This window comes from Pezoporus wallicus, unplaced genomic scaffold (genome assembly GCF_028554395.1).
Source record: "Pezoporus wallicus isolate ANWC-B61680 ecotype Strahan unplaced genomic scaffold, APGP_CSIRO_Pwel_v1 contig_6484, whole genome shotgun sequence".
Taxonomy (NCBI): domain Eukaryota; kingdom Metazoa; phylum Chordata; class Aves; order Psittaciformes; family Psittacidae; genus Pezoporus; species Pezoporus wallicus.
Window position 1 is genome coordinate 3,545,025 of NW_026638903.1, and position 27,823 is coordinate 3,572,847.

Sequence of the window (27,823 nt, forward strand, 5' to 3'; positions counted from 1 at the left end):
TCATGCAATCCACATACAACTGGATATATATGTACAACAGTGAAACATAAAAATTCTAATACTTCATTACTTCAACCTAGGCTTTTCAGATGTGTCTTTAATATCAGAATATACATTTAGGTGGGCATAATCTAATTGAAAGGAGGCAAACATACTTGCCAAACCTAATCATACCTCAGACCAACTCCACAAGCATCTCCCCGAGAAAGAAAAGGCTGTAAAAGAACCTTTGAGGTTCTTTAATTTGAGGTACTAACAAATTAAGTATGTTGCATCTTGGGTAAGACTGAGTACTAATATAAACTTGTATAACTAATTTTGGAAAACCATTACAAAAACCTTCAAGCATCATGTACAAGCAGGGCTGCACCCAGGTGCATCTGCAAGTTTTGGATATAGGACTGAATCCAAGCCTAACAGACAGCAAGACATTTGGGCTTTCTCAAGTTCAAAAGGCATAACCTGAATACCTGTTTATCTGCTGAGTGCATCTGTGTGTGTGATACAAGGCCACAAGGCCTGCATTTCTACTGAGAACTGACTTATCTGCAGTTTTGCTCTGATGTACTGCTTAGAAATTGATACCAGGCAGCCTGACTAACTGCCTGGTGTGGCTACATTTCCTTCACATACTTTAACATCCATAAGGTTTAATCATAAAACATCAGGATGGTTTATAAGCAACTTGAAGTTATTAGGAGGTTTATGATGCTGTAAATTACACCTGCCCTTAAGGGCTGTACTGATTTAATTTCTTACCCACTATGATAATCACATTTCCTAAATAAAACACCTGCATGCACATACCTAGCCTCAGCCAACAGCCAAGATCCATATTGTTCCAGAGCAGAATACCAATAAATTTTGTTCCATTGATACCTGTCAAAAACTTAAACATAAACAAAGATGCATAATTATTGAAGTTGTTAAGTCTAATTGATCATACTGAAGTGTCCATTACAACAGAACTTCTGAATAGAAAGTCAGGCCTGCGAACACTTTCCCATGATCCTACAATGAGAGGTCTGCTTGTAGTTACAAGTTCAAGTGGATGTTCATGCACATCTGGAAGAGATGTCATAATATTTCAAGTATGTTTTTAAATGCCCATTAAAATGGCTACAAAATACAATATTATTTCCTCCCACAGATTGAAAAAGCTTCTTGAACAAGAAGCAGCATATCAGGCAAAAAGAGAGAAGGAAGACAAGAAGAAAATAGCTAAACTGAAAGAAGAACTGACTAAACTGAAATCCTTTACTTTAATGGTGGTGGATGAACAGCAAAGACTCACTGAGCAGTTGAATCAACAAAGTCAAAAAATTCAAGAATTAACCACTTCTGCAGAAGAAGCACATGAGAAGCTGTCATTTGCTGAAGCCACAGTTCAAGAAGAAGAACAAAGAGCCAGTAGGCTGAAGGCTGAACTTCAAGCCCAAAGCAGTAAGATTTCCCAAGACCAAGAAGCAATGATGGCCAAACTAACCAATGAAGACAGTCAGAATCGTCAGCTGCAGTTAAAACTAACTGCTCTCAGCCGACAAATTGATGACCTGGAAGAGACCAATAAATCTTTACGAAAAGCAGAAAAAGAACTGCAAGACCTAAGGGATAAGATAAATAAGGGGGAGTATGGGAACTCCATGCTTATGACTGAAGTAGAAGAACTACGGAAACAACTGCTGGAGATGGAAGGAAAAGATGAAGAGCTCATAAAAATGGAAGATCAGTGCAGAGAACTTAATAGAAAGTTAGAAAAAGAAGCATCACAGAGCAAGAACCTTAAAGGGGAAGTTGGCAAACTTAACAAAAGAATTATGGAGCTGGAGAAATTAGAAGATGCTTTCAACAAGAATAAACAGGAATGTTACTCCCTGAAATGCAACCTAGAGAGAGAAAAGATGTTAACGAAGCAGCTGTCCCATGAGCTGGATGGCTTAAAAGCTAGAGTTGGTGAGCTTGAAGCAACTGAAAGTAAGTTAGAAAAAACTGAGTTCACACTTAAAGAAGATTTAACAAAGCTGAAGAGTCTAACAGTGATGCTTGTGGATGAAAGAAAAACTATGGGTGAAAAAATAAAGCAAACAGAAGAAAAGCTGCAAGCCACAACTTCTCAGCTTCAGGTGGAACAAAATAAAGTGATGTCAGTTACAGAAAAACTAATCGAGGAAAGTAAAAAAGCACTGAAATCAAAATCTGATGCAGAGGAAAAAGTGTCCAGTGTTATTAAAGAAAGAGATGAACTGAAAAACAAACTGAAAGCTGAAGAGGAGAAAGGAAGTGATCTTGTTTCTAAAGTGAATATTCTAAGAAAAAGACTTCAGTCATTGGAAGGTGTTGAAAAAGAACTTAAAAATAAACATAAGGAGAGTACCAAATCCAGCACCTCCTTGCAGCAGGAAAACAACAAAATCAAAGATCTTTCTCAAGAAGTTGAGAGGCTTAAGCAGAAGCTGCAAGAAATGAAGGCCATAGAAGATGATCTTATGAAAACTGAAGATGAGTTTGAATCTCTTGAACGAAGATACGTCAATGAACGAGACAGAGCCAAGCTCCTATCAGAAGAGCTGGAGGCTGTGAAAATGGAAATGGCTAGATATAAATTAACAGAAAAGGCAGAGTCCAATCAAGAGCAGCGCCTTTTTAAGAAGCTCAAAGAGGAGGAAGCTAAATCAAGTCATCTTTCCAGAGAAGTAGATGCACTGAAAGAAAAAATTCATGAATACATGGCAACAGAAGACCTAATCTGTCACCTCCGAGGTGATCATACAGTCTTACAGAAGAAACTCCTCCAGCAAGAACACAAGAACAGGGAGTTAGCAAAAGAAATTGAAAGCCTCACAAAAGAATTGGAGAGGTACAGATGCTTCAGCAACAACTTCAAGACCAGTCTCAATGGAAGGAGAACATCAGACTTGCAACTTTTTTCTAAAGAAGTCCAGACTGATCCAGCACACAATGAACCGCCTGATTACAAAACCCTCATGCCTTTAGAGAGAACAGTCATAAATGAGCAGCTGCAAGAAGACAACGATAATGAAGATAAAGACAACAGTGAGGAAGAACAAACAGTGTCTTTCAAAAGCAACTCATCCATTGCAAATGCCATGAACAAAAAATTATGGATACCTTGGATGAAGCCCAAAGAGAGTCATCCTCAAAATGGAAAGATTTATACCAAACAAAATGGAAACTGTGCACAGTCTGGAGACCTAGTGCTAAGCCATACACCAGGCCAACCTCTTCATATAAAGGTAACTCCAGATCATGGACAGAACACAGCAACACTTGAAATAACTAGTCCTACTTCTGAAAGTCCTCACTCCTACACAAGCACAGCAGTTATACCCAACTGTGGCACTCCAAAGCAAAGAATAACCATTATTCAAAACACCTCCTTAACACCTGTAAAATCAAAAGCAGCAGAAGATTACATGTGCCCAGAGCAAGTAATTTCTCCTATTACTATGGCTACTTTTGCAAGATCTCAAACTCCTGAATCATGTGGTTCTTTAACTCCTGAGAGAACAATGTCTCCTTTGGCTTTACCAAGTTCAAGTTCTCAGGAACAAATACTCTCCTTGGAGCCTTTCGAAATGGGAGCCAAGCACACCATTTTTAGAGTATCCCCAGACAGGCAGTCGTCATGGCAGTTTCAGAGATCTAACAGTACAGGATCAAGTGTAATAACTACTGAGGATAACAAAATCCACATCCATTTAGGAAGTCCTTATGTCCAAGCTCTCAACAATTCCAAGCCTATCAGCCCTTGTAATCCAGTGCAAGACAACAGAACTCCAGCACTAGCTAATGGCCTACCCAGTAAGTCCACCAACAAAATCACCAGCAGTATTACTATCACGCCAACAGCCACCCCTCTCCCACGGCAATCACAAATTACAGTAAGTAATGTCTATAACTGACCCCCATCCACGCTGACACCCTTACCAGCAACCCATCTTGTTTTTCATCCCAGCAAGAATTATTTGGAACAGCCTCTTTACTTTGGGAGAGATCTGTGCATGAACTATACAACAGCATATGGAACTAACTTTAAGTTTTGCCTGCTTAGTGTGCACTTACTGTGTATCTTCTCATTGAAATACAGCTATGTAAAATATTTAGTCTTGCACTTGTATAAATGCATCTTCATGTATTTCCATTTTCAAAATTACTCACATTACTTTTAACTGCAACTTACCTTGGTGAAGTATTTTAACATTACAAAAACAGTAAATAATTGGTTTCTTTTATCATTGTTTGCAGAATATTTTTGTTTGTTATGTATGGTGTTGTGGGGTTTTTTTTTGCATGTATGGTAGAATTTTAATTAAGCCATAATTTTGCCTGCTAACTTCAGCTAAGACTTGATTCATTATCTTCCCTGTTATTTCCTAACTCCTTATAGCCTTCTCATTTCAGATGATCATCAGTACATCACACACTCAAAATATTAAGTATTGTATCTTATTATTACAAATTTATGATGCATATACAGTATGTTCCAGAGCACAACCATCACTTCTTCTCCCCATCTTTTTTTACACTGTTCAGTTAAAACTCTTTCTTAACTTTCTTGCAAAACTTTCTTGTAAGTGAACCAAGTTCAGAAGCTTATATCACTAAATTATTCTTCCCAAACAAGGCAGAGTTTTTTCCAATACAACAGAAAAACTGCTATCACCTACGTACGCTGTAAAACAATAAACAGCAACACTTACATTGCTAAATGATAACTCAGAAGAATGTATTCACACATAATACTCAAATTTTATCCAAGCTCCCAGCCACCAGTTTAACATACAATACAATCACACAGGTACCCTGAAGAAGAAACAAGATTAGCAAACTATGGCATATCTTCATGTTTTTCAAATAACAGGCAGAGAAAGTTTGACAGGAGTGCTAAGAAGCAGTACTAAACCAACTCTCCAAACATATAGGCTTCTAGGACTAGGGTGAATAGGAGCACCATTCAGAATGGACAAAACAGGTTAAGGTATTTTAATGATGGAGTATTAGTGCCTTAAGGAAAGGACAGAAATGTAAGCAATTCCACCCTTTACACACATGCCAAGCAGTCAATTCCGGCCTCACTGAAAATACTGCTAATAGTGGAACAACTTCACACTGAATGCGAATCAGCCCACAAGACCCGGAATGCACTTTAAATGTCTTTCTCAAAAGCTGTAAACTGCAAATGTAAATTGGAAAGGTTGCTCCTTATTCTAAAAAGTGAAATGCCTATGGAACTTATGCTGGGAGGAAGGGACAGGAGATACCTTTTATAACAGATGCTGGGAGGAGGGGACAAGAGATACCTTTTGTAACAGATCAATCTCCTTACCAACAAGGAAGTCTGCAAGTAAGCAGAGAGTCCCTACTCACTAAACCTTTATCATTCTGCTGCTTACATTATCTAGAGAAAAAAAAATAATTCTGCAGTATAACATAGCAACTGATTCAGCAAAGGCCTTTGGCACACGCATTCACATAACAAGGGGACTTTACAAGTCCTTTTGATGGACAGGAATCTAAATTATTACAACTATATGTAATAACTTGTTTTAGAAGGAATGGTTTCTATTGAAAAGCAAAGATCAATACCCATACACACTTCAGTCAAATTAACAATGGGGGGCAGAAATTTGTGGCAGAAATGGACATAACAAATGTATTACAGTTAAGCAGTAGCAATTTTAAAAAACACAAAATGCTTAACGTCATGCATAGGATCATAGAATCATTAGGGTTGGAAAGGACCTTAAGATCATCAAGTTCCAACCCCCCTGCCATGGGCAGGGACACCTCACACTAAACCATATCACCCAAGGTCTCGTCCAACCTGGTCTTGAACACCACCAGGGATGGAGCATTCACAACCTCCCTGGACAACTCGTTCCAGTGCCTCACCACCCTTACAGGAAAGAATTTCCTCCTTATATCCAATCTAAACTTCCCCTGTTTAAGTTTTAACCCGTTACCCCTTGTCCTATCACTACAGTCCCTAATGAAGAGTCCCTCCCCAGCATCCCTACAGGTCCCCTTCAGATACAGGAAGGCTGCTATGAGGTCTCCACGCAGCCTTCTCTTCTCCAGGCTGAACAGCCCTGCATAACCTGATGCATAACCTGAGACAGTATCTCCTGAAGCTACCGGGCTTCATATGAGGTCTTTCCTATCTGTTTTGGCCTGCTTTATCTCCAATGAAATGACTGCAAAAGTGAGATCTGACTAAGGTCTGGGTGAGAAGTACCTACTGCTACCCTGCAATCCAAAATTTGGCTCCCACCAACTTCAGCAAAAGTCATTGATCAAGACAGCTGCCAGCACTCAAGCAAGTCAAGATTATAACCATTTTTAAAGTGTGTTAATTATACAAACAAAATATTTAACTACATTTAAGTTACACATTCTTAACAGCAGAACTCATTCAAAATAAAAAAGCAGTCCATTCAAAACATGTTCTCTGCACTCCTAGAATGTGGTATACTGCATATCCTGTTGATCCAAGGTCTCTGCAGGGACACATTACAAGCATGGTACTGAATAACTGTGTCTGAAATACGCAATTGTCAGTGTACTAACAGACACCAGATCCTCCAAAAATTAAGGGATTAAGACTTGTCCTCCAGGAGCACTAATACTTTCTTCAGTTGGACTTAAAAATCCTGTAGAAAAAGAAAAAAAAAAAAGGAAACAAAACAAAAAAAAACCCCACACTTCATTTCATACCTGTGGTCCAAAATACACAGAAATGTGTTGATCATTAACCACTTGGCCATCTATTACAACATCTTATAAAAGAAAAGCACAAATGAGGACGCTTAGTCCTTTGGACAACTACCAAGCTATCTGAATAAGAACATTCAGAGTTTAAAGCTAAGTTTTGAATACAAAACCTAGGTGAGAGTTCACACCACTAAGAAGTTTAATTATTAAACAGGACAGTACTTCTGTTGCTGTCCTAATTCTTACACTCATGATGGTTTACCAGTAACAGTTCAATTAACAAAAGACAAAGGAAGCAGCAACTCATTACCATTAACTCCTCAGTAAGAAGCATCAATGCTGCTTGTAAATGAACTTGCTATTTCGTAAAAAAACTTAAGGGATGGTTACATTGCCCTGCTGATGAAACAATTTTTGTGTAGATCTTAACTGACTTCACAGTGTAGTTTTTGTCATTCATTTCAACAGATTAAAAATCAAATAGTTACTTTGCCTGAAAATGAGGTTTGCAGAATAAAACAGGTTCACCCTATTCCAATTCCAAGATTTATTTCAAAGCACAAAGCAGAGAGAAACACCTGGATATATTAGTTGAGAGCATAAACTTAACTACTAGAACAGAAAAGGTAGCTGTAATCTTATAATAAAATAACAAATAGGAAGTGTATTTTAAGGACTCAAATTACCAATTTACAAATTAATCTCAAGTGTTCATGCCATTGCTCCATATTTCAGATTATTTCCATTTTGCTGACTGGAAATATTCACCTACTTCCTTGGCAGACAAAAAGCAAAGAGCAGAGCAAGAGAAAATTAAATTAGTTTTCTGCAAATTGATTTAAATACTCTGGGAAAAAAAAAAAAAACAAAAAAAAAACAAACAAAAAAACAAACACACACAAAAAAAAACCAAAATCAACAAAAAAAAACATTAAGTATAATCACGTAAGAATTCAACCAAATAAGGCAGGGTTTTTAGGAATTTCAAGCATTCCATAAATGGTAAGTATTGCTGCTAATTTGAAGGCTGAGATACTTGTTTTCAGCATTTGCCCAAAAGCCAAAAATTTGACAATATGTAATGAACCACTTAAATGTTAAAGGGAAATATGGTCACAAAGCAAACAGCATATATCAAAGGGATTAAACCGTGAAAGAGAGCATAAAAGCAGCTTTCAGCAGATCATAATACCAACACTTCTCTTTTCCAAAACTCTTAGCAACCATGTCCTCTGAAATCTAAAATCTGCCTTTTAGAAAGGGAGAAGTAACTGATAAAAAATGGCAGCGGTTATCAACTTCCCTTCAGCTTTTCAGTTTTATTTCAGTGAGTGAGCAAGGGCAGCTCAAACAGTCTGGTAATCAGCATTTTTTAAGTCATTCTTTTACTATAATTAAATATTTCAGAAGAAATATTTGCAATTTTTGTCCTTATAGGGAGGATGGATGAGGAGAGGGTAGGAAAAGGAGTCAAAAAAAAAAAAGAAAAGAATAAGCAATAGTTATATTCTGAGAGCAAAGAGCCAATTCTTCAACTTAGAGTTAGTCAAAAAAAAAAAAGCCTCCCTCGGGTAGCTAATTAAGAAATGGAACCGACAAAACTACAGAAGCAGCCAGCTAATCTTCGTGATTCAAAGCACAGCAGATAATAGGGTGTCTGGGGACAAAATGTAAAGCTGTAATAAGAAAAAAGATCTGTATGTAAACATCTCTTGTGAGGCTTAAGGAGTTGTGTTCCCCACACTGGGAAAAAAAATAATCAGAAACAGAGTTGTACAGCACTACTTTTTGTTTAAAATTGAATGAATGCTGCAGGGTTAGGTGATAGAAATGGAGTAACCATCTGCAGGATGACTTTGTCCCTAGAAAACAGATCTTGAGACAGGCAAAACTAAAACGGACAACTGCCTCGCCTCCAGGCTTAAGCAAAGACTACCAAAATACTACCAAGAAACACTACAGAAAAAGATCTTCTGGTTCAAGTACAGCACAAGTGGGCGTATAAAGACATTTTAAAATTAATACCAAGTACTGTAAGCGGGAAATTGCTTAAAAAAAAGACCAACCTTGAAAATTTTAGAAGCATGAAGTGTTTTCACGCACCTCCAGTCAGTGGCCCCAAGATGTGCTGAATTCTCTCTGCTACCACGTCACGCAGCGACCCACCATACTGTGGGCACCCAGAAAGTCTCAAATATCAGAGCTACCAACTAAACATGACTGTCCAGCTCTATTCACCGATCAAGGTGCTCTTGGGATACAGATTTTGAAGATAAGAGGAAAGACCTGTTCTAATCAATGACTCTCCACTAGTCAAGCAGTGGCCTGACATCACAGGAACGGACAAAAGGAGGTCCCTCCGCTTTCTTACCTCTACCACATCTCATAGCCCAAAATGATGCCATTTTAGTTATGCTGTCATTGCTGCTCAGGAAGACAGCACCGTGAACCAGGTCAAGAAACAAACCTGGATTAAAAAACAAACAAAGAACCCCACAGCAAAACACCAAACACAAACCACCACACTCCACAAATTGTTATGAGAAAAGAAAAAAACAAAAAGGGAAAACACAAAACCAGGATCTAATTCACAATAAAGTTCTACAAAAGAGCTATATAACTGACAGGGCAAGCAAAAAGGATGAGCACTTTATGCTGGAATCACTGCCAAAGCCCTGGTCCCATCACCTTAGATGTTACCACTACTGCCTGAAGATTTACAACCTAGCATGCAAATACATCACAAAGCACTCCAAATATACAACAAGCATTCATCTGTCCCGTTAATGTCCTTCTGGGGTAGTAAGAAGAACTCGCTCTTTTAGGACAAAAGTTAATTGACTTGTGCAGAATCACAGTAAGGCAGCTTCAATGTGACTAGAACCTTGACTGCTTCAAACTCAAGGCCATTATCCTTTTAGACACACCAATCTGGGCTGGACAAAACAGAGGGTTTTTTTAAATGTAATTTTTATATATATATACATATACACATATATGTATGTATATAAAGACTGTCATTAACACACCTTTTATGTGGCCTTCATAGAGGAAAACAGCCTGTTCCCAGACAGAAGAAAAGCCATGATGGTAAAAGCAGAGGATTTTTTTTTCCTTTCCCATGCAGAACAGATTTCGGCCCAAACTGGTTACCCTTGTAAGCTTCTTCAACATATATATTTACTAATATGAGAAAAATATATTCAAACCTTTTGAAAATACAATATTGATACTGAAGATATTTTTGTGTTAAAAGGTGTGTGTAAGTATGAGTGCAGTTCCAAACAGTTAAAAACTGCATACCCAAACACATATATTCCTATCTGCCCACAATCTGTACAGAATAATACCTGCTGCCAAGAATCTCACTCAACAAATGGCAGCACAGCTTTAAACCAAGTGAATTAACGATCTCGCGTAGATTTGTAAAATAATGTATTATATAAAAACACTTAACAGTTAAGCAACAGAAGAAATATTTAAGTGCCAGCACTACCCTCTCCTGGACAGAATTAATATTGGAGTGTGTTTAGTATTTAAAAAGGCCATACTACTTCTCTTGGGGACTCTAGCTGCTCAACATGGTGCCCGAGGTTCTTCCTTGCTCCTAGCAGCAAGGAAATCAGCCAACTGCATGGTCGTATTGATCACCCACTTGTCCTTGTGCTAGCAGAGCTGACCTACAGCATAACCTTACCTTTCCCTGCATCTTGTCTCTTACCTATTAAAAACCAATTTCTAAACTATCTTCTGTTTAAAAGATTATCACATTTCCCAGTGAAGACATGTCCCAAGAAAAGGAAGGCACATAAGAGAATTTTAGTAAACAGGAATACAACTCCTGCCTCCAACTCTGCCCAACCATGCTGTTTTTCTCCACTACCAGGAAGTAATTTAAACTTTGTGTTCGGGAAATAAGATCATGGTGACACATTCGGGTACCTGAGTGCAAATCATGTTACATACATGGAAATTATTTCTAATCTTATATTTTTCTATCAAATAGGCCATATTATTGAAATCAACAGTCCTGTAATAGGCCAAGTATCAGCAGAAGAGTACAAATCACAGAAAATGTAGCTTAGAAGGGACCTCAGGACATTTTCTAGGCTATTCCCTTACTACAACCAGTGCTCGCTTTCCTATCCTGCCACTGGACTTAGAAAACTATTGTCTCTGCAACAGACTTTCACATATCAGAAGACAATTATCATGTTCTTCCTCAGTTCTGTTTTCTCCAGCTTAAAATAACCCGATTGCTTTCCCACTTAACCGAAGTACTACAACTGTACAGATTACAAAGCATTTTCCCTTTACAGAGCTGTTTATATTGGTGTGACAATGCAATGCCCCACGCCAGACAATACGCTGCCTAAGATCTTACCAATGCTAGTAAGTACAAAGATTATTTATACCACTCCTGCTTACATATCTTCACATAGTCAGGCCCACAAGCAGGGTGCATGAAAGGAAATGCAGAGCAACTGAGAATTTTCCCCTGGATTCCTAGAAGACAGATGCCAAGACCTAGTGAAAGAAAAAGAAATATCTGAATGCCCTGTGCAGCTGAGGCCTAACCTGAAATTTCAGCCAAAGCTGTTTGGTTTGGAGATCAAAGGGAACATTCAGGTTTATTGCTTAATCTTAACTCATTCTTACTTGCAGACCTGGCTTACTTTCTGACTGCAGACAATCATCCAAGTACAAACTTAAATGTACAAGAGGCAGGCTTGTATATACAGATACTAGACTTTTGTGTGAAGGGTCTTCAGCAACATCCCCTGGCCATTTTCACCAAGGTTGAAAATTATACTCTCTATTACTCATAGGCCTTACAGTAAAAATCTAAACAGTGAAAAAGAACATCATCTAAAGTTCTCTCTCCTAGATCAATTTCTACACTGACTGTAGCAAGGTAAATTAACCATGCCAAGTGCAAGGTCCTACACCTGGGTAGGTTTAGTGTGAGGTGTCCCTGCCCATGGTGGGGGGGTTGGAACTAGATGATCTTAAGGTCCTTTCCAACCCTAACTATTCTATGATTCTATGAAATAAGAAAACTTACAGCAGAAGTACTCCTCCCTATTTAAATGAACACAGTACAAACAGGAAGCAAAACACCCATCAGATTTAAAGAGATTTTCTTAAAAAAGAAATTAGGATCAAAGGCAGCTCTACTTCAACAGCACATAAACAGACATATTTTTCTCCCCCTGACCACCATCAACACACACATTTGCCTTAGCCACTCCTCAGAAAGCAAGCACTGTATCATGGTAAAATACCTGGCAGCCCATATGATTAACAGACAAGCCACCTCTGTGCCCATGGGGAAAATAACTGAAGCGTGTATGGAATATATATATCATGATATTTCAGAGCATGCTTGCACAGTTGATTTACTCAAAGTAAGAAGGACCATTTTCACAGTCATGTGTGAAAATTCCACATCTGTCACCTGTGGAGCATTTGTCCCTGTCCCTGAAGTACCTGTTGTTATTCACTATAAAATAACACAGACACTGGGAATGAGTTCTCATTCCTTCTCCTGCCAATTCTTATTACAGGTGATTGACATCTACTTCAGAAGTTAATTTAAAACTGAGGAAGTTAAATGATCCTTATGAAACTGCACCCTTCTTGATTCTTAGGTCATGACTTGCCCTGAAAATGAGCTTTAATTACTTATTTCCATAAACATAAGCACTACTGACAAAAACATTGATATTTTTCCAAGTCCAACACCTTAAACTAATCAATGCTATTGTGTTTCCAGACAGCCATACCACAATCTTCTCATTTCAAAAATGTGACTAGTTTAACATCTTTGGGGTTGGTTGTCTTTGCTACTGCAGTAATTATTTGCCAAGATTTACTTAACTGTGTTTAGATATATTAAGTAAAGGAAAACTGCATGACTATTTAGATAGCTCCTTGGCAACATTTTGTTTCTAGCGCTGCTAGAGAACCCCGGTAGGAACATACAAGGGCTCTCCAGAACGTGAAAGGCAGCTCAGCTTGGTTTTTTAAGGATAAACATGTTTTATTTCCTCTTCTTCACTTGGAAAGATAACAGATATAAAAAGTGGCCTACAGATGGGAACTCAAGGAACCATAACTAAATAGCACATAGAGACAGCAAATTCAGAATACAAGTGAGTGTCAAAAAAAGAATGGGAGACTGAAAACCATTCACCTTGAAGGAAAAAACAGAAAGGATGTATACATTTGAAGATATTCTTGGTGTGCACACAGACTTCCCAGACATAGATAAAAGTTTAAAATTATATTGAAAAAGACCACCAATATACATATATAGGGCTTTTTTCAGTCATTCAGGTATACCCAAAAAACCAAAATGGACATCCCAATACACATGCATGCTATAGCCAATGTACTTGCTTACATGCCTCTAGATTAAGTAGTAGGGGAGGAGCTAAAAGAATAGCACAGAAATTTTCAGTACACATACAATTAAATGCAGAAATTTCTATGCAGTTACTTCCAAATGCTTTCCAGACAATTCCCACATAATGCCATTCCCTCTTTACTGGTATATCTTACAGCAGTTTAAGCACTGATGTAGTCAACTGACCCAGAATGTTCTTTTTTACAACTCGTACCTGAGAGTCACACTTTTTCAAGTTCAAAAACAAAGTTCAGTCCTTGGTCTAGCCACACATGTAATTAAATTAAAAAAATAAGTGTCAGTGAGTGTTTTCCTTAAAGTTGTTCAGCCTTTCCTCTCTAGAATTTTTATCAGGAATGATGAAAAATAAACCAATTTTTAAATGTTTAATGAGGAGGAAGAGAACTAGATGGGCAGTTTGTTAAATCCCTCCCTGACAACCGAAGTTACAGCTATACAATTCTATTGGTGCAGTCACTGAAGTGCAAGTTTAGCTGTCCTGGCACAGAAACGTAACACTGTTATTGTTTACCTGCATAGAAAAAGAGCCCTATAATACAACTGTTACCCTAAAGTCTAAGCTTATGCCAGCAGCTGCACCAGTTCAGTTACTGCAGCTATAAGCAAATGTAACACAAAAGAGAGCAATATAAACAATGTAATCAGACCAAACCTTGGCAAAGTCATCAGCTGTAACACAACTCTCAGCACTGAGGAATAATAATTCAAATGTATTCAATGCCGTCATTCAAAACTGCAAAACAGAACAGCATTTTGAAGCACAAAAAGAAAATTTTGCCTGACATGAAATTTGAAGGCTCAGAAGGCCATACTGTAAATGGTGGTTTTAATGAAGTAGAAGCTGAAGAAAATTACAGGCCAGAGCACAGGAGTATTTTCACACCTAACTTCCCAGTGACTTAGTAAGACTTTAGAGCCTGAATACCGGCTAGATGCACAACACCTGTAAAAATCTGGGCCTACAAATACCTTCTTGAAGTACTAACACTGCTACTCAATCAACTATGACAGAATCCTCCAACCCCCTTGTACCCTATGGAATTTCTGAACTGGAACACTTCTCAAAAACACCAAAACAAACAGAAAATACAAACCAAAACAATCCACAATTCTTTCTTAGAGATACAATCACACTTTAGCATGCAAGACTTCAAATATTTTTACCTCAATATGCTATTCAATATGCTACATGAATATGCAAATATTCATTTCAATATGCTTAGCAAATTATGGACAATCCAATTCTTTTTATAGTTAGAAAATTGAGGCATATTTTGTATTATCTTTTAAATTTACATCAGACTGTAGCACTGCTAGGAGTAGCCCACCCAAAATTTTATTCTCAACACTGTGCCTCATCTACCAGGCCATACCACACAGTTAGAAGGCAAACTGTTCCAACTCAGTACTCAAGGAAAGCCCTATAGCAGGCACACAATTATCCCCTCCAACATTAACCCCTTCTTAACATGGTGCCTTTGGTAATTAAAGCAAAACACTTTCTAGTTCCTTGCATTCTGACAAATGAGTGATAAATTTAAGATTAACATGAAAATGTATGTTGGTTTTTTTATTTAGCGATTAATGACAAGTTTCAGTTCAGTGATAGTTAAAATACTGGGATGCAGCTCAAAAGAAAAACTTTGCTGCCACCTAAAGGTAAAATCTTCAAGGAACACATGGCAAAGAAAACTGCATCTCATTTTTCCTTACTCAATTTCAAAGCCCTGATGCCGAAACTCAAAACATAAAACTAGTTATACGCATTCAGACCCAGGAAGGATTTATGTATCTCATCTTCGGTAGTAGCTAGCAGTAAATACTTATGAAACCCCCTCTTTTACATACTCTGGATTTCAATCCATTCAGATTCTTTGATATTCACCAATCAAATAGATAAATTAAATACAAAGCTATATTCTCATTACCAAGGAAAGGAAGTTCAAGACAAACAGTTCTAAGAGCAATGTGTTTAGTTTTACAAAGTGGAAAAGACACTGATGAGCTAAATACACAATTTGTCTCTCCTCACTAATGCATTACTTATTTTCTTGGTTTATTTCAAGATTACTGATGTGTTCCGCCATTCAGCTCCAACTCGGATCCCCAAACCAAAGCCTACAAGCACAACCAAAGTACCTGTCAGAATTCCTGTTGGACATCTCAGCAAACCACTCCAAGACAGCAACTCTGGAAAGCTACGCATTGTAAGAACTGTGTCTAAAACATGCCTTCAAAGCGGAGGGAGAAGGTAAATAATTTTCTATGATCTATGACATTAAAATGGATTTAAGCAATCTGAATCTCAGCAGTAGTTTCTATCTATGATTCTATCAGGAAAAAGTCTGAAACCGTCCACATGATCAGCACATCAATGGTCACCAATCACACGACAAGAGACATACAAATTCTTAGGAGTCAAAGGTTCTGCAAGGGCCAAGCTCTGCTCCTGTTTTTTTGGTGTAATTCCAGAATGCGGTCCTCATAGTAGAGAAGCACATGAGACACAAATAAGTTTCTACTATAAATTCAGTTTTGACATGTTCCACAAACAGGAATGCTAATGTTGTCTCAGCAGATGTGTAAAAACATATGGTCAATCAAGAAGGGTTGAAGGAGGTGCTATTTTATTTTCAAAGTTGGTCTAGTCAAGAACTGTTTTAGTGTGGATATCTTATGTTCAGTAGTAAAGACAGAATGAAGAGAGGTATTGGAAAATCTGCTCTTTTACACTGCATAGAACTTTAAGAAATGCAGAGTTCCTTGTTGTGCCAAGCATCACTTTCAAAGCATGATGTGAAAATGAACAATTCCCTCCTCAATGAGGCAACTAATACGATTAACCCACTACTATTTGTGCAGATATTAACTTAAAAATAGGTAAAAGAATTGACATGGATATTGTCTGTACTAGTTGTGTAAAGTTAACCATTTTATTTGGACTATTGTATTTATACTTGAATTCACTTAAAAAGTACTTTGGAAATTATCAAAATTTGTGTCAAGCTTAACAGTAAATTGCGACTTACACAGAAGTGCAGTTTTGTTTCTGCATATCTCCACAATTTCGCCCTTCCTTTCAACTGCTTACATTCAAGCAAAATAGGTAACAACCATATGCATAAATCTTCATGAAGGTTTTTATTAACCAAACTAACTCTTTGTACAAGTAGTTCAGTAGTTCTAGTTCATCCACGGCAGAATTTGCCTTTTGCTTTTCTTAAAGCATAACTTTCTTAAAAAACTCTAAATTTACTCAGTTTCCTTTAAGCCATCACACAAAACTAATCAGAACAGTAGAAGAGACTCCAGGTTCACTGTGTCCAATTTTCTGAAAAATAGCAATTGTTGCTCTGACAAGAAAATTTCTTGCTGTTCCACTTTAGAAAGTTAAAAATAACAAGATACAATTACTGTAAGGAACCCCCCTCAGGAAACCTGTAATACCAACTAACATAAGTTACTGGTTTGGAATATAAAAATCAATTTATTTCACTGCTATTAATGTCTTCCTCATTATTCTTCCCCTAACAGAGTGCATTCCAACAGTCTAAATGGCTCAACTGATAATTTGTGGGAAAACTCCTTTCACATAGGTCTTTCTTCAAGAACTGTCAAATCCTAATTCCTAAATAAAGCAAAAGTTTGTGGTGATATCAGTGCCATAGCCAGAACTGCGACCCTTTTGCTGAAGCAAGAAGAGATTTTGATACATTCAGTTACCCGACTTTTCCCTTTTATTTCACAGCTAAAAGTTTAATTTAACTACTGAGACAGTACAACATGTTAGCGCTGCTGCATAACTATCTTTGCAAACCACAATAGAAAACTAGGCTTCCCTCAACAACTCCACAAGAAAGCCTCTAGGAGTACTGAAATAAGGAAAAGTTTAAAAAGAACAGTCTACTGAAAAGTATTTCAGCTTGTGTCCTTTGACACAAGACACACGTCAAAATGCAGAAATTTAAAGAATGACTCCTCCATATTAAAAAGAAAAGTCTTTGAGTTTTATTCATTAAATCTGCAAGTAACTATAAACCGTCAAGGCTCTGTGTCATGTATGCTCAGATCCAAATAAAATTCATTGAAGCACACCATTGTATGTTCTGCAGCTTGCAGAATGAGGGTATGTAAATGTGAAGAAACACGAATTTCTAACAGCAGCTGTTGCCTTCGCATGCTTATCAGAGAGATCTTCCGTAGAAGAACAAGTTTTATCAGAAGGGATAGTAACTCATAGATGAGCCAAAAAAGAGGAAAAAAAAGATACAAACCATACACGCATCTACCAACAGATCTTAGCTTTGATCAAGTGACAAACTCTCACTGAACATGCTACAGTGAACAGTCTGATACCCAATAGCTGCAAATCACATATTATAAATTGACGCTATCTGGCACCCTTTACTGCCAGTCTACAGAAAGAAAAGAAAACCTCTGGCAAAAGAAATTAATTCCCACAATAGCATCTGTTGCTTTAGAGCCCACAAACAACTCCACAAGTCTGTCAAATCATCCACCATAGTACCATATTATACTTCTCACCTATTTGTACTGCTATCATAGAAGAGCTTCCCTGTCTTTTGCTCCTGTCTTGAGATGACATAATTACCTATGAGGGCCATAGCTGACACAGACTTTTACTTAAGAACCTAAACAGATAAATGAAGATACTACACTCTTACAGGATTAAGGAAGACACAGAAAGTATGGAGAATGAAAGACAAGGAGTGGTAACATAAAAGAAGGAAACTGGAAGAAGTTCTGAAAAATAGAAGTGCATCCCTCTCCCTCAAACTGCTTGGGAGATGTGGCATGCTGGCTATGGGCAAGATACAGACAATGACAGTACTGTGAGAAGTGCTCTTTCTGTTCATGGAGAGAAGAGGAAAAAAGTTGGTGTCTTTCACCAACACCACACAATCTCCTTAGCATTTCTTAACCTCTCCCTTATAGTTCTGAATGCAATATAAAAATCACATTCAAGACTGAACATAGCTGTGATATGAACCGAAAGAGGGAGGGGAGGAAACCCTGCAGTTAAATGACTTTGGATATGTGTAACACTAAACACTGATAAGTAGAAGATAATCCCTAACCACTCTCTCCACAGATCTCCTCTCAAAGTTGAAGGTTTGCTGGTGAAGTTATTAGGCAAGGTTCTTTAGTTTGTGTCAGGTGACAAGGTAAATAGAAGGCTAATCCTTTCAGGTTTTTTTTCAGTTGGGTTTTGGGTTGGGTTTTTTTTACATCTACAAAACACATGCAGCAGGGTAAACATTCATGTCTCAAAGTGAGAGTAACTACCTTTAATCTTTAGTATGTATTCTAAAATAATGATTGGCTAAAAACAAATTAAGAATTACTTATATATATATATAAAAGGATATCTATTTTATGTTTTCATACCCTTTGAGTGAGTCTGAACATCTTTCAGGCACTTCATCTTAAAAGCAGCCTCTTCTAACTATGAGTTACTAAAATCTAAGACATTTTTGAGGACTGAATTATTAGGAAGACTATTCCATTGGCCAGGACTTCTTATAGGACTAGTCTTAAAGGACTTGGCAAAAGATCAGTACCTGCTTTGTACTTACACTTGCAGCAGAAATACTTTTTTAAAATAGGTCAGCAGTAGTTGGATAGTAAACTTTTTTTTTTATGGAACTTGTTGTTGCACAGAAATAAACTTGATCAAGATCAAGTCTGTCAAAAGTGCTCACTAATGGACAATTATTTTTGCATATTGCTGCTTCTATTGTACATTGTAAACCCTGATTTCCTATTTTATGCCAACTGATTTTAAAGGATTTTATAGTACGCATAAGATGTGGTACAAATTAACCTTTGATTTTACATCTGTTGTACATGAAAAATAGCTACACAAAATAAAAGTTACAGATGTTCTTCTTACTTTACTCACGGCTTGTGTCAACTTAATACAGTAACAGCCTCCACATAAAGAACCTGCCAAGAACTTTACAAAGGTGGGATATATAGATGAGAGTACATGGTCCGCACAACACTCACCTGTAATCACTACTCTCAAAACATTCAAAGAATGTTCTTGGAGTAAAGTGTATATAGCACTTTTAATACAGGTCTGGATTAGACACAGTCTCATCTCAAAGTCAGCTGGTTTATCTACCATGTCAAAAGTTTATCATTCCAGTCCTAATTTGTATCCCATTTCTAAAGGAAAGCTGTCAAAATTACAAAAATCAGCTGACACTGACCACCCAGCTTGAAACCTCTGGCTGGCAGAATGTGCAGGTTTTTAAGATATTCAGGACTCTTAATATTATATTGAATAAAAAAACCTCCAAAACAATATTAATATTAACAATCAATTAATCAATAAAATAAGGCACTATAAAGCCTTAAAACTAGTTTTAGTTGTCTTGCTCTACCACACTAAATTCCATTACCTAGTTTTCCACAGTAAATCTCAACATGCAACCACAGGCTGAAAAGTGCTTTAAGACACTCTGAAAAAAAGCCAAATATAGGAGCCAGATAGTATAATCACCAGGCAAAGATACAAATCAGCCATAGTACCATGCTCCAAAGAGCAGTGGCTGGAGAAAAGCTGTTTAACTCCTGACCTTTGACAGTAACACATGGCAAAGGTGATGTTAAAACACCCCAGTGAGCACATGGGTGATGCTTTTCAAGTACCACAGCTACTTCTTCCCTCCAAAGGCCTTTTAGAACTAAGTAACTTAACATCGGTAACAGCAATCAACACGCAGTATACAACACCCTTTCACCAAAGAAACTTGGTTTGGAAGAAAACACAATTTAGAAGCTAAATGAATGCAGGGGACAACTGAGTTCTGAACTCAGTGCAAGCGGTTTTCTTCATTCTACCCCGCATCCCCGCCTTTTAAAATTCGCTTAAATGTATTTTTGTTGAGTGGGTTCCTATTACTTAAGTATACGTTATTTTCGTTTGCCGCTTCCTCCCGTAAGTATCCCGGGTCTGAGGGTCAGAGATTAGACATCATCTGGATGCGGAGATTTTGTTTACGAGCAAAACCGCCATCGCTACCAAGCAGGGAAAAAAAGCAGGCACGGGAAGCAAAAAAGCGGGTGAGAGGAAAACCAGGAGAAATAAATTAAAAGCGGAGAAAGGAAAGGTGGAGGACTGGAGGGAGCGGGAATTGGGAAGGAAGGAGAAGGGAAAAAAATAAACCCCACAAAATCAAACAACGAAAAGGAATGAGGAGGGGCAGGCAGAAGGGGGCTGACCCTCAGAAAGCCTGTTCTTAGCCCAGCATGAGGAGCAAGCTCCAGGAGGAATACCTGGACTACTGCCTGCCACTGCCGGCGAATCCCACCACAACTCGTCCAGAGCGTCCCCCATGCTGCGGCCGCTACTACCGCCACGCGGGGAGCGGGAGGCGGAGCAGCGCGCGGACACCGCGCCTGCGCACTGGCACCGCCCGCCGGGCGGGAAGGCGGGACCACCGACAGGGGAATCGTCCCTGCAACCCTTTCCGCACCCCCGTGACCCCATTTGAACACTTGTGGCATCCCGAAAGTAATCGGTTAGCACGAACCACCTCCCCTTGGGACCAGCGACCTAAGCTCGTGATACTCTTGTGCTGAATTAAGGTGAAACACCAACCAACCAGTTTTATGATTTATTAATGCAAAATACAAGACACGTCATTAGATAAAATAACTGAACAATGACTACTTTAACTCGATAAGCAAGTGTTGTGCCATGTGTTTTTACTTAGTTCTAGACAATATTCAACTAAAAAAAAAAGAGAAGAGGAGAAGCAGTGCTCACACTCAGTGAATCTGAGCACAGTCTCAGCCACTGGGCAACTCGAGAGTCACCCAAGTTTGAAAAAGCTGGCACAACCCAGAATTTCAGACCAAGAATCTGGTATTCATTTTACATTTATAATCCAGATTCTGACAGAAGCTCTTTTCTGATGCCTGGGAAGGCATTTACACCCCTCTAGACATACAAGCAGCACACACAACTATTTATAACTATTTTTAGCAGGGCCTCTTGCGATAGGATGAGGGTAATGGCTTTAAACTAAAAGGGGAAGATTCAGGCTGGATGTGAGGAAAAAAAATTTTACAAGGGTAATCAAAACTGGCACAGGTTGCCCAGAGAGGCGGTGGGTGTGCTATTGTCCTGGGTTCAGCAGTAGCAGTCATGTTTCTCCTTCTTGGTAGCTGGTGCAGTGCAGTGTTTTGACTTTCGGCCTGGGAACAGAGCTGATAACACTGATGTTTTGGTTTGGCCAAGGACTTTGTGAGCCTCATGCTCTGCCAAGGAGGAGGGGAAGCCAGGAGGAAGCAGAGACAGGACACCTGACCCAAACTGACCAAAGAGGTATTCCATACCACAGCACGTCATGCACAGGATGTAACTGGGAGTTACCCGGAAGTGCTGGGAGACTGCGGGATTGGAGGAGGTATCAGTCAGAGCTTGGTCGGGCTGGGGGGGCGAGTTATTGGTCGGCTGGTGGTGAGGTGTTGTATTCTCTTCCCTTGTTATTTCCTTTATCATTGTTATTATTGGTGGTAGCAGTAGTGATCTGTGTTATACCTTAGTTACTAAACTGTTCTTATCTCAACCCATGGGAGTTGCATTCTTTTTGATTCTCCTCTCCGTCCCTCCAGGAGTAGGGGGAGAGAAAGGGGGGGAGTGAGTGAACGAGTTACCTGACTGGGTTTAAACCACGACAGCTATCCCTGGAGACATTCAAGGCCAGGCTGGATGTGGCTCTGGGCAACCTGATTCAGTTGAAGATGTCCCTGCTCATTGCAGGAGGGCTGCACTAGATGACCTTTGAAGGTCCCTTCCAACCAAAACTATTCCATTATTCTAAGAGAGAAAGAGAAAGGGAGAAAAAGAGAGAAGTATCACCACCAGCAATGTCTCAATGGTCCTCTTCACCCAGGGTATTCTCATTCGTGGGAGCTCACCCTCTGACCTAAGCCTTGCCCTTTTATGCTCATATTCTTTGGAGTGCTATCCATAATTTGCATACGAAGTACAGAGAGGTGTTACTATGATAATGATGGGCATAATTTAGTGAACACATACGCAGTTCCAAAGTTGGGGTTCTGTGAGGGTGGTCATTGGCCCTCATATTGTGGTGTCTACTATTTGACTCCATCCTTTGAGTCAGCTCTAGTTAAGCATTTTTTACATTCCTGTGGTGGCTTATCAGCTTCAGAAAAAGGGGTCACACCAATCCTGTCTATGCAGTTTCAAGAGCTAACATCCTTGATGTTTGCTTCATTTGTGCTAATTCATGCAAGGCCTCCCATGGTCAAATGCAAATGGTGCCTGAGATAAGCTCAGTTTTCTGATTCTCCCCCCAACCCATGGCTCAAACACTGCTGGGCTCAGTACTGGATGTCTTCATCCACAGTGATTATAGGTCCATATAATCAGAAGAAAGTATAGAAGAAGCAGAAAAAATACATGTAATTGTATATCACACGGTAGCTATGCCATTAACAATATCTTCTTTAAAAAAAAAAAAACATCCCTAAAGTTAAGTTAATTCTACAAAACTGTCCTTGGTCCAGCTATAGCAGTCATTTTTCTTCTTCTCAGTAGCTGGTGCAGTGCTGTATTTTTGGCTTTCAGCCTGAGAACAACACTGATAACACTAATGTTTTTAGTTGTTGCTAATTAATATTTACTCTGACCAAGGACTTTCTGAAGTCTCAAGCTCTGCCAGGGAGGAGGGGAAGCCGGGAGGAACCAGAGACAGGACACCTGACCCAGACTAGCCAAAGGGGTATTCAATACTACAGCACATCATGCCCAGTATATAAACTGGGGGCAGTTACCCGGAAGGGATAGATGGCTACTCCGGTGGGGCTGGCTATTGGTCAGCAGGTGGTGAGCGGTTGTATTCCCTTCCCTTGTTATTTCCCTTATCATTATTGGTGGCAGCAGCAGTGATTTGTGTTATACCTTCGTTACTGGACTGCTCTTATCTCAACCCATGGGAGTTACATTCTTTTGAATCTTCTCTCCATTCCTCCAGGAGCAGGGGGAGGAAGAAGCAGGAAGAGTGAGCAAGCAGCTGAGTGGTTCTGAGTTACCAGCTGGGCTTAAACCATGGGAAAAAAACCAAAAAGTTTGAGGACTATGGTGCTGGGAGATCAGAGGAAGGTGACTGTCCAAAATGGCAATCACAAGGCAAACAAACACATACTAAAATAATATTTACAGCAATAATTAAAAGAATAATTGATCCAATATGAACTAACAGACTGTGTATGACATTTTGTCCTTTCTAATTGTGTCTCTTCTGGTGGTATAATTCACCAGTGGCTTCATTGTCTATGTGGTGACAGCGGAGTACCTTTTTGTGTTATTCCTGGGTCTCCAGCAATGCAAAGATGGTCACAGTTGTCAACTGTAGCTCTTGTGGTCAATGCAGAGGCTGATGGCCATGCTTCCCTGGTCCACTGGGGCTGGGATTCACATATGCAGCAATTAAACAGATTTCCACACAGTCATGGTTTAAACCACGACATCATGTCAGTGAGGAACTACCTCTGGGGGGACCTGGGTGGCACATGCATGGTTTGGGACTGGGTACTCTCATCATGGATTTTTTCCTGCCTTGCAGTTTGGCTGTTTTGTACCCACTAAGTTTCAAGTGGGTCTTCTAATTATAGCATCATTATATGGTATTCCTTTTTCTAAAATGTCCCTGGCCCAAGCCTAGGGAATTGAAATTGCTGTGTATCCTGATTCCTGACACCCACCTGGTGTGACAGTTCCACAGAGTAAGGTGTATCCCATCATGATACAGAGTACTTAGGTTCATAAATGGTTGGCTAAAATAAAGGATATTCTGTAGGATCCCATGGCAAGGGTCTACAACTTACACTGGTTCTAAATGCATTGTTTCCCCCCAGGGTTTGGCATCTTTTCATCATTTAACTGATAAGTTCGCAAGGGAGCTTTGATGGTCAAGACCACAGAGATTCAGCCTCTGTGGTATACATATCGAATTCTGCCTTTTCCCACTCTGGGTGGTAGTAAGTTGCCCAAGATTCATTCATTAAATAGGGCATATATTCCCATATTGTGGTATTTTCATTAAAAATAAAGGACAAATTTACCAAAGATATGAAAAATTTCAGCCCTTTCTCAGAAGATGAAGGATATGCAATACACAGGCCTTGGTCCAAAGAGTTCCACATTTGGGGAAAACCTTGAATCAGTTCCCATGCAAGATCAGGACTGCTACTTTGCAGTCAATACTCCCAGGAGACAAATGATCCCTCATGAACATTTTACAAACTTTTTTTCCTAAGTAACAAAAGTAGCTGTTTAAAATGCTGGCTTTTTTATTGTGTTGTTCATTTTTTAAAGTGAAAAATATCCATGAAGTGGGAAAAAGAAGAATTAGAATTATTACCTTCTATTACCTACTCCACAATATTTTTTTCCAATTGCATGAATCTGGTTTTATACTGTAAAAGACTTACTTCCTTGATTAAGATTATTCATAATCTTTTCTGAGGCACAAATAAACATAATTTATTTTTATTATATGTTATCTTTGAATGAATACTCTTGACTCCTCCGGAGCAGGGTCCTGAACGTTAAGAGGGCGTGTATCTTTTTCCACAGGAGCAGTCTCACTCGAAGTCCTGGCACTTAGGGACTGGAGCAGTGCTCTCCAGGCGAGCAGTTGAAGTCAAAAAGACATATGTAAGGACATTAATTTACCGTAAGGTGGCACTGTTATTTCACGTATAAATTACTTGAATCGTTTTCCTTAAGTTTCATAGAGCATGGGTTTTTTTTTCCTTTCAGGGTGTAGACGGGTGGGGAACGTGTGTGACCGACGGCTTCAGGGTTGTGCTACCCAGAATGGCTAATGAATGCTACCACGTGATTTTTAGGCCTTGGAAGCAGGGATCTGTGTAAAACTTGTGAATTTTCTCTGACTGGCCCAATACTGACTGTAGGGGAAAGTAATTTAATAATCAAACCTATGCATAGCAAAGCAGTTCATCTTTACGAAAACCGAATATACCCAGATTTTACAGAGAACTGCTTCCCAGCCGAGGACGCCGATTTCTAAGCGTACTCTTGAGGAAGGCACCTGCTGCCGACCTGACTTCGGGGACGTCCTCCACCACCCGACGCGAAGCAGTACAGCAGAGAGCGAGGAGCGCGGTACCCCTCAGCACCTCCCGCTGCGGGCGAGTGCCAGCCCACCTCGCAGAGCTACCCCAGGACCACGGAGGGGCAGCTCCTACCGCCAGTGGGAAAGAGCCCCGTAACCGTAGCCTCTCCACAGTAACCACTAAAGACCGTCTGACCTCTCTTCCCACAACAAACCCAGCACTGGAACAAACCTCACCCACCACAACCCAGCTCCCGCCTCTTCTCCTCCGGCAAGCACCGCCTTCCTCCCATGCCAGGCTTCCGCACTTTACGGCCGGCGCCTTCACTTCACGACAGCACAGAGGAAGCGGGAATGGGAACCGCCGCGTAAGGGGAGGGGCGGGTACTGGGGAAAAAAGCGCACCACCCGGCCGCACTTTGCGGCCAAGCGAGGGGCACGTCAACGGCGATGGAGGAAGAGGTTCCGCAGCCGTCGAGCAGTTGGTGAGTTACAGGGTGTCGGTTGGCCTTCCTCGCTCTCCCTTTCTCTCCGCAGTGGGGCCGAGGGGCAGAAGGTGGGAGGGGCCGAAATACCCCCTACCTGTCTCCGCTTCTCCCCCGCACTCTCCTGAGACCCGCCGCACTTGGGGTGTGGGGCTGGGGCTGCCCCTGGCGCTGTGGAGGAGGAGGAGGAGGTGGAGGTGGTGGTGGAGGTGGTGGTGGAGGTGGTGGTGGAGGTGGTGGTGGAGGTGGTGGTGGAGGTGGTGGTGGTGGTGGTGGTGGTGGTGGTGGTGGCTGTGGGCGCTTTGCCGGCGGGCTCTCGGCGGGGATGTGGTGGCTTGGGGCGTTTCCCGGGACAGGGGCGGCCCCCTCTGCCCACCTGCCGGCCGGGACCGGCGGCCCCAGGGCAAATGGAAGCCTGGGGCGAGCCCCGGGGCAAGCGCCTTTGGGCGTTCAGTAGCTACCCGGTCCCGAAAGAGGAAGGGCCGCCGTAAAAACAAGGGACAGGCGGGCCTCTGGGCCGAGCCCAGCCCGGAGCGAGGTGGTTGGTCCAGTTTAAGATTATAGGTTTAATAGGCGTTAGGAGCTACTCGATGTGTGTGCCTGTCTTCCTGGAGTGGAGTTGGTTTGTTCAGTTCAGCTTCCCCTTTCTCTGTGTACCCACTCAAGCACGGGTGACAGCAGTAGGTTCTGACTTGTTTTCTGAACGATTTTGCTTGCCACCCTCCTCTAGTGCAGCTATTATAATGGTCTTTACATTGAGCCTCTAGGACGAGATTAAACACTATTTCTGGAGCGTGTATAGGATCATTTTGATGGTAACAATGACGTGATTTTAGTATTTGTTGCATGCATGTTTACTCAGGATTGCTGAGACTTAAATAAACATTGTGTTTTAAACACTAAAGCTGTTCTTACAGTACACCACATCTCCATTTCTGTGCATCTTCACTTTGTTTTTCTCTCGGCACTTCTGCACTGCATGTAATTTTCTGTGGCTCTGACACAACATTGCTCTTTGTCCTTTCCACGTACGCACTTTTTAAAACAGTTATCTTACGGACTTGCTTTTTATGATCATTTCCAATCTGATGTTTTTGCTTTTTGGATTTATTTCATGTAGTGAATTCAAAGGTTTTTGCTAACTATGCTCAATCTTCTTTGCACTTAAATAGCTCACTATAAAAAAGCCAGAATTGACACAGATGCAGGTGGTATTTGTTCTTTGTCTAGGTTGGTTCTACAAATACAGCTTTTGGATAAAATGACTAATTATCATTTACTAACAAATGAAAGTGAATTGGTGTCGTTTTTTAGCCTTTTTTGCTTTCAGTTACAGCTTCAGAATTTATGAAGCACTTTCTGTAAGTATAGAGTTGCATAAGCATTATTTTTAAATACAGACCTGACTGCTGAGACACTTAATTAAGTTAAGGAAGGACTCATTGGTGGTGCAGTCTTGACACTTTGAAATATAACTGTGGATGTCTAATAAGAGCTGTGTTGAAATATCTCTGAAAAATACTTCAGACCTCTTTCATGACTAATGTGGAATGTTATGATTCCGGATCACAACAAACTGCCAGAATTTCTGCTGAGAATGCAGCACAGTGCTGTTTCCAGACATATTTCAAGGAGCACTGTGCAGTGTTGCCATCCTGACTGGCAGCTTCGAAATGTAACTATAGCAAATTTGATATGCTGCTGCTACTAGAAAAGGCAGACTGGAACTGGAAGGTATTCCTTAGAAGTTTTGGAAGTCTTTGTGGGAACAGTTCAAGAAGTTGATCCTTAAATACTACATTAATGTGTGAGAATACATCCTGTTACTAGAGCTGTACCCTGTGAATAATGAACATAAAGTTGAATTTCCTGTTGCTTAAGAGCTTCGCATGGCTCTTTAGTTCTGTTGTGTTTGGGGTTTTTTTGGTTTTGTTTGGTTTTTGTGTTTTTTTTTTTTGCTTTGTTTTGGTTTTTTTTTTTTGTTTGTTTGTTTGTCTTTTTGTTATTTTGCTTGTTTGGTTTTTGTTTCTAAGCCA

At 39.9% G+C, this 27,823-nt stretch overlaps 3 protein-coding genes across 7 annotated transcripts in view; 2 read left to right on the forward strand and 1 right to left on the reverse strand.

Moving 5' to 3' along the window:
- Positions 1–17,344, forward strand: part of FILIP1L (filamin A interacting protein 1 like) — a 206,739-nt gene extending 189,395 nt beyond the window's left edge. For 3 of the 5 annotated variants that reach the window (XM_057413063.1, XM_057413064.1, XM_057413065.1), the window contains 3 exons: positions 1,151–3,902; positions 15,229–15,413; positions 16,697–17,344. In XM_057413063.1, the coding sequence (XP_057269046.1) occupies positions 1,151–3,902; positions 15,229–15,413; positions 16,697–16,787 (3,028 nt within the window). In that variant the 3' untranslated portion in view covers positions 16,788–17,344. The remainder of the gene's footprint in view (positions 1–1,150; positions 3,903–15,228; positions 15,414–16,696) is intronic. The other 2 variants (XM_057413066.1, XM_057413067.1) reach the window with 1 other exon arrangement.
- CMSS1 (cms1 ribosomal small subunit homolog) overlaps positions 1–20,564 on the reverse strand; it is a 250,363-nt gene extending 229,799 nt beyond the window's left edge. Inside the window, exon 1 of the mRNA XM_057413069.1 lies at positions 20,468–20,564. Coding sequence (XP_057269052.1) covers positions 20,468–20,528 — 61 coding nt within the window. The 5' untranslated portion in view covers positions 20,529–20,564. The remainder of the gene's footprint in view (positions 1–20,467) is intronic.
- A 2,445-nt stretch (positions 20,565–23,009) lies between these two features.
- The window catches only part of TBC1D23 (TBC1 domain family member 23), a 45,847-nt gene continuing 41,033 nt past the window's right edge, over positions 23,010–27,823 (forward strand). Inside the window, exons 1-2 of the mRNA XM_057413037.1 lie at positions 23,010–23,048; positions 25,176–25,787. Of these exons, the coding sequence (XP_057269020.1) occupies positions 23,010–23,048; positions 25,176–25,787 (651 nt within the window). The remainder of the gene's footprint in view (positions 23,049–25,175; positions 25,788–27,823) is intronic.